Genomic DNA, 12,985 nt, shown 5'->3' with positions numbered 1-12,985 from the left:
GCAGTGAGTTGTACCCTGCTTGGGGCGACAGGCAGGCCCAAGGGTTCCAGAAAGGAGGCTGTCGTGGGGGGCTGCTGCGTGCCCTTGTGGCCCACCACCCTTCGACAGCCAGGATGGCCGTGCCCCTCGGCAACCCCTTCTGCTGTGGACCAGTCAGAGCCCCCCGAGGAAGCCCAGAGCCAGGGGAGAGTTCTCCTGGGGGGCAAGCGGGGCCCTGTGACCGCCAGCCCGCTCCCCTGTGTCCGCAGGCCACTCCACACCATGGTGTCTACTCGCGGGAGGAGGAGCTGCTGCGGGAGCGCAAGCGCCTGGGAGTCTTCGGCATCACCTCCTACGACTTCCACAGCCAGAGCGGCCTCTTCCTCTTTCAGGCCAGCAACAGCCTCTTCCACTGCCGGGACGGCGGCAAGAACGGGTTCATGGTGCGCCGTGGGCCCCGCTCGGGGCTGGGGCAGGCGGGCAGGGGCAGCAGGGGGCCGGGGGCCTCCCTGCCCTGAGCCGGGCCCCTGTGTCCTCAGGTGTCCCCCATGAAGCCGCTGGAAATCAAGACCCAGTGCTCGGGGCCTCGGATGGACCCCAAAATCTGCCCCGCCGACCCCGCCTTCTTCTCCTTCATCAACAACAACGACCTGTGGGTGGCCAGCCTGGAGACGGGCGCGGAGAGGCGGCTGACCTTCTGCCGCACAGGTGAGGGCCTCCCCCTACCCGGCGCAGGCTTTACCTGCACCTCCTGGCACCCGCTCTCCGCGCCCCTCCGCCACCCACGCCGCCCTCCCTGCTGCCTTCACCCGTCACCTTCCCGTCGCACCTGCTCCCTGGGGTCTCCCGCCCAGCTCTGCCTGCCCGACAGGGCCCCGTCCCTCTGCAGACATTGGGAGAACTCTGTGCCAGCCGTCGAATCAGACCCCTGTTTCCCCCGTCCGTCACCCTAGCCCCAGCCCCCGTGCCGTTCAGCCAGGCATGTCCAGGGAACACTCTGCAACATCTGGAGACGTTTTGGGTTGTCACAGCTGGCGCAGGTGCTCCTGGCATCGAGTGGAGGAGACGCCACAGGTGCCGCTCAGTCCCTGACAGCGCACAGGACATTTCCCGCCCCACCCCACCCTGCTCCAGGAACATTCCAGCCCCAAACGCCAACAGGCCAGGGGCGGAGAAGCCCTGCTCTCAGCAATCCCCTGGGTTCCCCCATCTTGTCTGTGCTCTCCCGCACAGTTCCCGGCCTCTGCCCCACTAGAACACGGCCTCTCCCTCCTCTCTCTCCAGGCTTGTCCAACGTCCTCGAAGACCCCAAGTCCGCAGGGGTGGCCACCTTCGTCATCCAGGAGGAGTTCGACCGGTTCACCGGTTACTGGTGGTGTCCCACGGCCTCCCGGGAAGGTAGGGCCCGCCTCAGCTTCTGCACACACTGCTTTTGAGTTGCCCTCTGCGTACTTTTCCACTCTTTGCCTCTTTTGCTTAAAATGGACCTCCACGGCCAGTGCATCAAGAGCTTTAATGATTGTTGATGCCCAGTGGTGTGGACGGACCACCGTTTAATTAACTAGCTCCACGTCGATGGACACTTTGGTGGTTTCCAGCTTTGAATTTTGGTTTTGCTTAAGTGTTGTAAAGAATTCTATGATGAACATCTTTGCATGTCTGTCTTGGTGACATTCCGGGAGTAGATCAGTGGTTCTCACCGGGGGCGATTTTGCCTTTTGGGGGGCCGTTTGGCAGTGTCTGGGATGTTTTTGGTTGTCATGACTGGGTGGGAGAAAGTGCACCTGGCATCTGATGGGTGGAGCCAGGGAGGCTGCTCGGCACCCTACAGTGCCCAGGATGCTCCCACCCGAGAATTCTCCAGCTGAGAAGCCCTGCTGCAGAGAGAATTCCAACCACAGGAGAGTGGAGTTGAAGGTACCCACATCTCAAACCTCGCTGGCTATCACCAGCTGATTCTGAGAGAAGCGAGATCGGCGGGTCCTTTCCATCTCCGTGTCCCTGCCCACGTAGAACAGGAGCGTCCACTTCCCTCCGTACTCAGGCAACCTGGGGCCTCTCAGCTTGCAGCTCCTCACAGGCCTGATGAAGGTGTCTTCCCCTCCTTCCCTCGGTTTCCTGCTCTGTAAAACGAGGCCAGGCCCAGTGCAGGGTCTCCCCGCCTCGCCACTCCTGACACTCGGGGGTGGGGGTGCATTGTGGGGTGTCGAGCAGCAGCGTCCCTGTTCTCTGCTTACTGGAGGCCAGGAGCACCCCTCTCCCCAAGCCTTGACACCCACAAATATCTCCAGATAATGCCCAATGTCCCCAGAGGCGGACTCACTCCTGGGTGAGAACCCCTGGCTTAGCTGCCCTCAGAGGTCCTGACTCCGCATCCAACGCCTTAGAGGCCCCGCAGCCTCTGGCCACATTTCCTGAATGCTATGGCCAGGGGATGCTCGCCCCTTTTTGTTAATCCCTCCCCTTGGACCGTAGCTGTGTGGCTGCCTCCAGGCCGGCTGCCAAATCCTTTATGCCCAGCAGAGGCAGTGATGGCATGGCTGAGCTTGAGTGCCCGTGCTGCCACTTTCAAGCAGCAGGACCTCGGGCCCATCACGCAGTCCCTGGAGCCCCGGCTGCATCAGCAAGCGGCCGGCTCATCGGTCCGTAGGGTGGCGTAGCCGAGGGTGCTGAAAGAGCAGGCCTGGCCAGCTCGGGGGCTGAGGAAGGGGAAGGAAAGGGCATGTTGAAGCGTTGGCTACGAACCCCCTCTCCTGTCTCCCAGGCTTGTTTCTCAGCCGCTGCCCTGCAGGGCTCCACCTACATCCCACAGTGATTTTTAGCACAGTCCTTTTCCTTGGATCCTATAGCTACCTGCCATGCCATTTGGTGCCAGGAATAGCTCCATTCTTGTTCCCATATTATAGGCAAAGAAACAGCACAACCCACCCACCCACCCAAGGTCTAGCAAGCGGCAGAGGCCAGCTTCCAGTTGTGCAAGGGCAGAAGTTCCCGTGCTTGCAGGAGGGGAGCGGGCTGGGGCAGGGATCCCTGCAGCGTCCCGGTGTCCCCAGCTGTCCCCCACAGTGGGCTCAGCAGCTCCCCCGCCTCCCCTCCAAGGTGCTGAAGGCCTCAAGACACTGCGGATCTTGTACGAGGAGGTCGACGAGTCCGAGGTGGAGATCATTCACGTCCCGTCCCCAGCCCTGGAGGAGAGGAAGACGGACTCGTATCGCTACCCCCGGACAGGTGGGTCGGCTCAAGCCAGGGCTCTGGAGACTTCGGCCGTGGGTGGGAGGCCCTGGAAGGTTCTTGCCCTTTGCAAGTTTGTAATCTGCCCCAGAGACCCCCGTCCTCTCCCGGCTCACCGAGCCACATGATTACGGAGCTCAGAGGTCGATAAACTGCCCCTGTACAGGGCCAGAGGGCAGGTGATTTAGGCTTTGTGGGCCAGTCTCTGTCCCAGCTTCCTGACTTGAGCATTGCAGCACAAAAGCAGCCACCTGCCATATGTAATTGCCTGGCTGTGGCCGCGTGCCAGTGAAACCTTAGCGAGGGCACTGCTATTAGAATTACACAGAACCTTCCCACATGATGTGGTAGTATTTTTCTTTTGATTTTTTTTTAAAGCCATTTAAAAAGGTAAAATCTGTTCTGAGCCTGTGAACTATTACTGTACAGGAGGCAGGTGGGATTTGACCTACGGGCCATTGTCTGCTGACCCCCAGCGAGCCCCAAAAGGCCCACAGCCCACGCCAACCCCATCCTCGCTGTCTCTCCAGCTTTATTTTCCTTTTGCCTCGACTTCCTCAGTCACCTTTTAGTCCCTTTGTTCTGCGTGTGCTTCTGTTGAGCCGAGTTGCCTCCCTCACAGAACCAGGGTGCTCTTTCTGGAGCCAGGCAGGAATGCCACCGAGAGGAGCGCAGGCAGTGGGGCCAGTGCCACCACCGTACACAGTGCTCCTCGGGGCCCGGGGCCAGCAGGGGCCACAGGCAGGGGTGCGAGGGGACACGGCCTGTCCCAGGGGTGCACCAGCTGGTACAGCCTCCTGAGAACACCGGCCCATTTGCCAGCATGCCCAGTTTTTCACTAGAAGCCAGACACCCTGACTTCTCTGTGAAATCTCCCAATTCTTGCACTTTACTCAAATTATTTTAAAATTCTTAACGAACCAAACAAAACTTGCCCATGGGCCAGAATCTCTTCCCGTCAGTGATCTCTAAGAGGGCGTAGAAAAGCACTGTCACTGCTCGCTATGTGCTGTGCGAGAAGCTTCATACGTGACATTTCCAGTCCCCAGAAGAAATGGAAAACTCATTCTGTGCCCCCTTCCATTTGACAGATGAGAAACATCCACCGCCCTGGGCAGTAGAGCAGTAGAGCGTGAGGGCTGGGGTTGAGATTTGTGACAAGGGTAACAAAAGGACGTGAGCTTTCCCCACCCCGTGCCGTGGCCCTGTGCCTCCCTGGAGGCCTTTTTCCGGCTGTCCCAGCCCACACGAGCCCTCGTCGGGCGTGAACACATGCAGCCTCTGAGTGTGGTTAAGTGCTTTATGTTTGCAGTCAGCATCCGGCCCCCCGAAGGCAGGGACAATGTCTTTCTCATGTCTGGGTCCTCACGACTTCCCTCCCCCGACCGCAGCACAGGGTCTGGCCTGTGTCACCCCCTGCCAGAGAGGGCAGCTTGCTTGCGTCTGCGGACAGATCTTTGGACAATCAACACCCCCACCTGCCTTTCCGTGGGTGTCAGCTGCAGCCCCTCCCTATGCCCCATGCCACAGGCCATCCCTAGAAGGTTCTCACTGCGTTTTTACTTTTACAGGCAGCAAGAATCCCAAGATCGCCTTGAAACTGGCTGAATTTCAGACGGACAGTCAGGGCAAGGTAAGAGGGCCTGGTGCGTCCAGAGAAGCTGCTGGACGAAGGGGAAAGGCCCAGAGCCTGGGGGAGTTACCCTGCCCCAGCATCTTGGGGAGATCCCCACATGACACTTTGCTGGGGTCTTCTGCCGCTGTGGGGTCCACAGGGGCTGGCTCCTTCCCTTTTGCTACCTCACGTGGCCTCATGACGTCCAAGCAGCGTCCAGCCCAGGGGTCCCACTCGCCTTCTGAGTCACTGCTCCAGGCCTCCCAGCCCTAGGGAGGCGACAGGCAGCAAAGACGTCTCATTGGCAAAGCTCAAAGGCGTCACTGACGAAGTGCGCCCTCGTAGGGTGTCCCACTCAGGCCCTGTGCACCCTGCACCCCACAGCCCGTCCGTCTAGCAGCAGCTTCATGGGGCTCATTCTCTCGCCTGCAGTCCTTTCCCTGCTAGCTCAGTGCTAATCATTGGATAACTGCAAATCTCACAAAACACAGGATTCCAAGTTTGGCAAAGTCATGTTGGAGAACTGCACAAATCCCACAGGGGTTTAAAACACCCCATATGGCAGAGGTTTGCGAGGCCTGGTGCATACTGATGGAGCCTTTGCGTGTTTGTGCAAAAATGACTTCTTGTATAACGTTTCAGGGAAATGCAGAAGATAAAATTCATTTGTTTTCATTATCTTGGGGGTTCGTTTGTGGTTTTGGCGGACCCCTTTTCCACTCTTTCCTGAACATTCTGGCAGATTGTACACGCATTTGCTGTGGATGGCCTTTTCCCCATCCCGGCTTGGCTGAGCCCCATGCAGAAGCACCTGTCGTGCTAATTTAAGTGGTTCCTCTGCCCCTCAGACCTGCAGGGGCCTGAACGAGGCAGTGAGGGGACGTGATGGTGGTGACGTGGGCACGTGTCAGACCCGGCGAAGCCCGTCCCTCCTTTCCGTCCTTCCATCCTCCCGGGTAGATGTCGGGCTGTCCTCGTGGAGGCTGGAAGATGCCGCGTGATCCGGCGGCCGGGCCTCACCTGTCGGGCAGCAGCGTGACCCAGGTCTGGTTTTGCTTTAGATCGTCTCGGCGTACGAGAAGGAGCTGGTGCAGCCCTTCAGCTCGTTGTTCCCGAAGGTGGAATACATCGCCAGGGCCGGGTGGACCCGGGACGGCAAGTAGTAAGTGTTTCTGTTCCGTGCGACCCTTAGCCCCGGGAGGCCCCCGCTGCTGCCCCCCTGCCTTCCCTGCCGTTCGTTTGTTCAGAAATTTTGTCTTTGTGTTACCACCGTCAAGGCAGATCTTAGCCCAACTGGAAATGGCTCCGTTCCCAGCCTTCCTTTGTCTCCCAAGTTTCTTCCTTGTTACTGTTTCTAATGCTCCCTGTTATGCAAAACACCAGAAATGGATTGGCTTTTATAAAGGGGGTTTTTTTGGTTACACAGTTATAGTCTTAAGGCCATAAAATGTCCAAGGTAACACATCAGCAATCGGGTACCTTCGCTGGAGGATGGCCAATGGTGTCCGGAAAACCTCTGTTAGCTGGGATGGCACGTGGCTGGTGTCTGCTCCAGAGTTCTGGTTTCAAAATGGCTTTCTCCCAGGATGTTCCTTTCTAGGTTGCAGCTCCTCAAAAGTGTCACTCTCAGTTGCTCTTGGGGTGTTTTTCTTCTCTGACCTTCTCCGGAGCAAGAGTCTACTTTCAACGGCCGTCTCCGAACTGTCTCTCATCTACAGCTCCTCTCTCAGCTCCTGTGCATTCTTCAAAGTGTCCCTCTTGGTTGTAGCAAGCTCGCTCCTTCTGTCTGAGCTTATATAGGGCTCCAGTGAACTAATCAAGGCTCACGCTGAATGGGCGGGGCCACACCTCCATGGAAATTATCCAATCAGAGTTATCACCTACAGTTGGGTGGGGTGCATTTCCACGGAAACACAATCAAAGAATTACAATCTAATCAACACTATTATGTCTGCCCACACAAGACTGCATCACAGATAATGGCATTTTGGGGGACATTACACATCCAAACTGGCACACTCCTAAACCTCAGCCAGTCAGGATACAACAAATGGGTTTTTGTTTTTTTTTTAAGTCCCAATTTTGGTGCCACTGGGAGTTTTGACAGTATTTCCCAAACTGGGGTGTAAACCTCCAGAGGGCGATTTCAGGTGGCACCCAGGCTCCCCTTCGTAAGAAACGTCGACTCACAAAATAAAGGTGTTCCCTCCTCCATCACTTTCCAGTCCTGCTAATGTCAAGGAGAAAACCCTCTTCAATACCTTCTAAAGCAGAGCCCATGCTATATCCATGGGCTAAATCCAGCCATTGCCTGCTTGCTTTTCTTGTTTCTTCTTAAAATTTTTATCATAACATAAACGCAGCATAAAATTTCCCACTTTAACCAATTCAGTGGCGTGTAATTAATTCACAGTGTTGTGCTGCTTTCACCACCATCCATTGCCAAGACTTTTCCGTACCCCCAAACAGAAACTCTGCACCCCTTAAACTATAATTCTGCCTTCCTTTCCCCCACCCCAGCCCCTGGTAACTTCTAATTTACTTCCTATCTCCATGGATTTGCCTGTTGTAGACACTTCATGTCTCTATTTTTTTCCTTTTGTGTTTACGAACAATATTCGTCCTTTTACATCTGATTTCTTTCACCCACCATGAGGTCTTCAAAATTCATCCACGTTGTAGCATGTACCAGAACTTCATTCCTTTTTACTGCTGAATAATATTCCACTGTGTGGATATTTCGTTTCTCCATCCGTCTGTTGATGGACTCTTGGGTTGCTTCTACCTTTTGGCTGTCATGAATCATGCTGCGGTAAATGTTGGGGCACAAATATCTGCCCAAGTCCCTGTCCTCAAATTTTGGGGTCTATGCCTAAAAGCAGAATTGCCAGGTCATATGGTAGATCTATGTTTTACTTTCTGTGGAACTGCCAAACTGTTTTCCACAGTGGCTACACCATTTTACATCCCCATCAACAACAAGAACTCCTATCTCTCTCTGCCCTCGCTGATACTTATTTTCTGTTTTTTCAATAATAGCCCTACTAGTGGATGTGAAACGGTATCTCATGAGTTGATTTGCATTTCCCCAGTCCACTGCTTGCCTTTGTATGGCCTACAAGCTCAGAATGATTTTTACAATTTTAAATGCTGGGGGGAGGGATAAAGAGAAGCATAATATTTCATTTCACATGAAAATGCTATGAAATCCACATTTCAGCACCCACAAGTAAAGTTTTCTCGGCACACAGCCACATCCACTCGCGTGTTATCTTCGACGGTTTCCGTGCGCCAGAGACACAATTGAGTAGTTGCAGCAGACGCCATCTGGGCCTCAAAGCTGAAAATACTTCCTCTGGGGCTTTTGATAGAGTTCGTTCAGCACTGCTCCAAACCTGTGCTGGCCTCCCTTTTTAACAGAGTGCCCCCAGATTTCAGGCCCAGTGCCTTCGGTAGCCAACAGGTTCTCCTTAGGATTTCAGATCCCTATTTTATTTCATTTTAGTCACGCCCTCTTTATGGGGAGGTGCCGGCTCTTCCTTTGCAGTAGTGATACATCTCCTTTTAAAATAAATTAAAACTAAAAGAAAAATTGTCCGTTAAACGAAAAATTGGAAATAAGCAGCAGTACCAGGGGCTGAAGATTTGGCAGAAATTGTGACATTTGCAAAAGGCTGCCCTAAAATCGATAGCCCATGAGGCTTTCAGAAGTCTCGGATTAGAGTTAGGCAGAGTGTTCCATTGCCCTTGGCAGTTTTACTCTGTCAAGTGTAGGCACAGTCAGGAATAAAGACGAGTTCTGATTCCACGCAGGTTTAGAAGGGAAGTTGCTGCCCCAGGATGGGGGCGGGGTGGGGGGTACCAGCTTCCGTTCCCCTCTCCCTTGCAGTGCCTGGGCCATGTTCCTGGACCGGCCTCAGCAGCGGCTCCAGCTTGTCCTCCTGCCCCCTGCCCTGTTCATCCCAACCCCTGAGAACGAGGAACAGCGGGTGGCCTTCGCCAGAGCTGTCCCCAAGAACGTGCAGCCGTTCGTGGTGTATGAAGAGGTCACCGACGTGTGGATCAACGTAAGGGTGGTGGGGGGTGGGGGGTCTGAGTCTGCGCCAGGGCCTGGGCCCCTGGCGTCATCCACCCCCAGCTCCCCCGCTGGGCAGAATGCCGCGAGCAGGCCCAGGCGGGCCCTGGGCGGAGATGCAAGCTTAGAGCTCAGAGCCAGCCCTCCCGGCCTGGCAGCGGGGAAGCCACAGGGGCTGGGCTCTGGCCTCCATCTGAGCCCAGCTAGGCATAGAGCCCCATCTTCGTCCACAGGGCGATGGCCTGGTGAGAGAAAGAGACATAGTGATATAGGGTGATAGACCACAGCCTGGTGAGGTGGATGGATGGATGGATGGATGAATGGATAGATGGATAGATGGATAGACTGACCAACCACAGGCTGGTGAGATGGATGGATGGATGGATAGATACATGGATAGATAGATAGATGGATGGATGGATAGATAGATGGATAGACTGATCACAGCCTGGTGAGATGGATGGATGGATGAATGGATGGATGGATGGATGGATGGATGGATGAATGGATAGATGGATAGATGGATAGACTGACCGACCACAGCCTGGTGAGATGGATGGATGAATGGATAGATGGATACATGGATAGATGGATAGACTGACCAACCACAGTCTGGTGAGATGGATGGATGGATGGATAGATACATGGATAGATAGATGGATGGATGGATAGATGGATAGACTGACTGATCACAGCCTGGTGAGATGGATGGATGGATGGATGGATGGACGGATGGACGGACTGACTGGCTGACCACAGCCTGGTGAGATGGATGGATGGATGGATGGATGGATGGATAGATAGATGGATAGATGGATAGATGGATAGATGGATAGACAGACTAACCGACCACGGCCTGGTAAGATGGCTGGCTGGGTGGATGAACCATGGCCTGGTGAGATAGAGAGATAGATAAATATGGAGATAGATAGATAGATATGGAGATAGACAGAAAGATAGATGGTGGTATAGATCAATAGATGGATAGATGGTGATAGATAGGTAGATTTTTTTTTTTTTAGAGCAGCTGTGGGTTTATAGAACAATCATGCATAAACTACAGAATTCCCATACACCTCCCCGCCACCACCACTGCCTTGGTGTGGAAGTTTTGTTACAATTGATGATAGCACTTTTGCGTAATTCTATTTTTTTAATAGCGGTTACATGTGTTACAATTGATGGAAGGTTATTAAAGTAGTACTGTTGACTGTTGTCCATAGTTTACGCTGGGGTATTTTTTCCCCCCTATTCCCAACCTATTATTTTTTGTTTTTTTCCATGCATGTCTTTATTTTATTACTCATCTACCCATACAGTGGACAAAGGGGGCTTTCACAGTCACATGGTCACATGGTAAAAGCTGTATAGTTATAAAGTCATTATCAAAAATCAAGGCAGCTTCAGATATTCCCTTCAGGCTATTCTGATACACTAGAAACTAAAAAGAAATGTCAATATGTTGATTCAGTTGTCATAATCATTTGTTAAATCCTAACTTCTCTGTTACAACTTCTCCCTCTCATTTGATCATTCTCTCCATTCAGGAATATCTGGGCAATGACCATTCTAACTTCTTCATGCTAGAAAGGGCATAGACATTGTGGGGTAGAGGACTGAAACAGGTTGATGTTTTGGGAGAGACCGGCACCTCTGGGTTTCAGGGCTTATCTGGCATAGGAATAATCCAGAGGCCGTACGTTTCTGAAAAAACAAACTTACTAAGTAAAACTTTTATAGTGTCTTAGATAGAGCCCAGGGGATTCTTTAGGGTTTTCAGGAAGACTGTTGGTTGGGGCTTGGCATACCGTGGCAATTGGCAATACCTGGCTGAAGCTTACGTAAGAGAAGCCTCCAGAATGATCTCTCAGCTCTATTTGAAATCTCCCAGCCACTGAAACTTTATTTTATTCCCTTTCTTTTCCCCCTTTTGGTCAAGAAGGCATTATCAATCCCATGATGCCAGGGCCAGGCTCATCCCTGGGAGTCATATCCCCATGTAGTCGGGAGGGTAGTGAGTGTATTTGCAGAATTTGGCTTAGAGAGAGAGGCCATGTCTGAGCAACAAAAGAGGTTCTCTGGGGGTGTCACTTAGGCATAATCATAAGTAGGCTTAGCTTTGCTGGTACAGAAATAAGTCTCACAACAGCGAGCCTCAAGATGGAGGGCTTGGCTTATTAAATCTGGGAGTACCTAATGCTTGAGAGAATATCAGGAATTCCCCAGGTGGGAAAGTGTAATAGTTCCACATTTTTTTCTCCAGTCCCTCAAGAGACTTCAGAAATAATTTTTTTGTTAAGTCAGATTTATTGAAGTATAATTTTACATACATAAAATTCACCATTTTTAGATGTACGGTTTACAAATACTTTTTTATTTTCTGCCCAGAATGCTCTGGAATGTTTCAGGATATTGCAATAACCTGTACAGAATAACAAGATCTCATTCCCTGTTCTAGTTCCATGTAATTAGGTTGTTAAAATAAACTGACCATGGGTGATGTTTTGTCCCCACCCTTGTTTTCTGACGTGTCTTCTCTCTTCTCCTTGTCCAGGTTCATGACATCTTCTATCCCTTCCCTCAGGCAGAGGGAGAAGAGGAGCTCTGCTTTCTGAGAGCCAACGAATGCAAGACGGGCTTCTGCCACCTGTACAAAGTCACCGCGGTTCTAAAGCAGAGCAGCTACGACTGGATGGAGCCCCTCAGCCCTGGAGAAGGTGAGGACTGGCCGTCAGCTGTGGTTCAGGGGCCGTTTCTTCACCGCTCCGGCTCACCCTTCCCGAGCACGCCCCCGGGTGAGGGGGTACTCAGGAGTAAGAAACCAGCCTTGCTCACAGACACCCACAGCCTGGTAGGGGATGTAGACGACCGGCGACACATTTATCCCATCCACAATACTTATCGAGCACCCACAACCTGCCAGGCCCTTTTTTTAAAAAATTCAGTTTTATTGAGATATATTCACACACCATACGATCATCCAAGGTGAACAATCAACTGCTCACAGAACCATCATATAGTTGCGCATTCATCGCCCCAATCTATTTTTGAACATTTTCCTTACACTAGAAAGAATAAAAATAAAAATAAGAAATAAAAGTAAAAAAGAACACCCACATCATCCCCCCCGTTCCATCCTATTTTTCATTTAGTTTTTGTCCCCATTTTTCTACTCATCCGTCCACACACTGGATAAAGGGAGTGCGATCCACAAGGTTTTCACCATCACACTGTCACCCCTTGTAAGCTACACAGGTATACAGTCATCTTCAAGAGTCAAGGCTACTGGGCTGGAGTTAGTTTTAAGTATTTGCTTCTAGGTATTCCAATACACCAGAACCTAAATGGTTACATACATAGTGCGTAAGAACGTCCACCAGAGTGATCTCTTGACTCCATTTGAAATCTCTCAGCCACTGAAACTTTATTTTGTTTTGCTCCACTTACCCCTTTTGGTGAAGATGTTCTCAATCCCACCTTGCCGGGTCCAGATTCATCCCCGGGAGTCATATCCCACATTTCCAGGGAGGTTTGCACCCCTGGGAGTCAGATCCCACATGGGGAGAGGGCAGTGAGTTCACCTGCTGCGTCCTGCCAGGCCTTTTTGTAAAAGGTCAGGGGTCAGCAAACTCTGGTCCCAGGGCCAAATCCGGCCCACCTCCTGTTTTTGTAAATTGAGTTGCATGGGTACATGGCCACATGCGTTCGTTTACAGATTATCTGTGACCGCTTTCTTGCTGCAGCGGTCGAGTGGAGCAGTCATGACAGAGCGGGTCTAGCCCACAAAGCTAAAGGTGTTTACATTCTAACCCTTTATAGAGAAAGTTGCCGACCCCTGTTCTAGATGGGGGATACAAATACAGAAAAGAAAAAGGAACATTCCTGTTCTGGTGGAACATTCCTGTTCTGGTGGAACATTCTAGTCGAGGAGATGGAAAATAAGCCAAAAACACTGAAGATCCCTTCTCAGGGGCGATGAGCAAGCTGGGTGAGGGGTGCAAGAGGGAGAGGCCTTCTTTCCAGATGGGGTGAGCGGGGGGCCTCGGGGTAAGGCGCCGCTGAGCAGACACCTTACCAAGTGATGG

The 12,985-nt window shown here is 52.3% G+C and overlaps 1 protein-coding gene across 6 annotated transcripts in view; it reads left to right on the top strand.

Moving 5' to 3' along the window:
- Window positions 1–12,985, top strand: part of DPP9 (dipeptidyl peptidase 9) — a 49,239-nt gene that overhangs the window by 18,694 nt on the left and 17,560 nt on the right. For all 6 annotated transcript variants that reach the window (XR_005214953.1, XM_037823968.1, XM_037823967.1 and 3 more), the window contains exons 6-13: window positions 249–422; window positions 519–687; window positions 1,264–1,377; window positions 3,079–3,207; window positions 4,782–4,843; window positions 5,887–5,987; window positions 8,715–8,892; window positions 11,455–11,617. Coding sequence is in view for 5 of the 6 variants with exons in the window: in XM_037823968.1 (XP_037679896.1) it covers window positions 249–422; window positions 519–687; window positions 1,264–1,377; window positions 3,079–3,207; window positions 4,782–4,843; window positions 5,887–5,987; window positions 8,715–8,892; window positions 11,455–11,617 (1,090 nt within the window). In the remaining variant the exon portion in view is untranslated. The remainder of the gene's footprint in view (window positions 1–248; window positions 423–518; window positions 688–1,263; window positions 1,378–3,078; window positions 3,208–4,781; window positions 4,844–5,886; window positions 5,988–8,714; window positions 8,893–11,454; window positions 11,618–12,985) is intronic.

This window comes from Choloepus didactylus, assembly GCF_015220235.1.
Source record: "Choloepus didactylus isolate mChoDid1 chromosome 25 unlocalized genomic scaffold, mChoDid1.pri SUPER_25_unloc1, whole genome shotgun sequence".
Taxonomy (NCBI): domain Eukaryota; kingdom Metazoa; phylum Chordata; class Mammalia; order Pilosa; family Megalonychidae; genus Choloepus; species Choloepus didactylus.
Note: the sequence above shows the minus strand (reverse complement) of the source record. Positions and strands in the feature narration are given on the sequence as shown.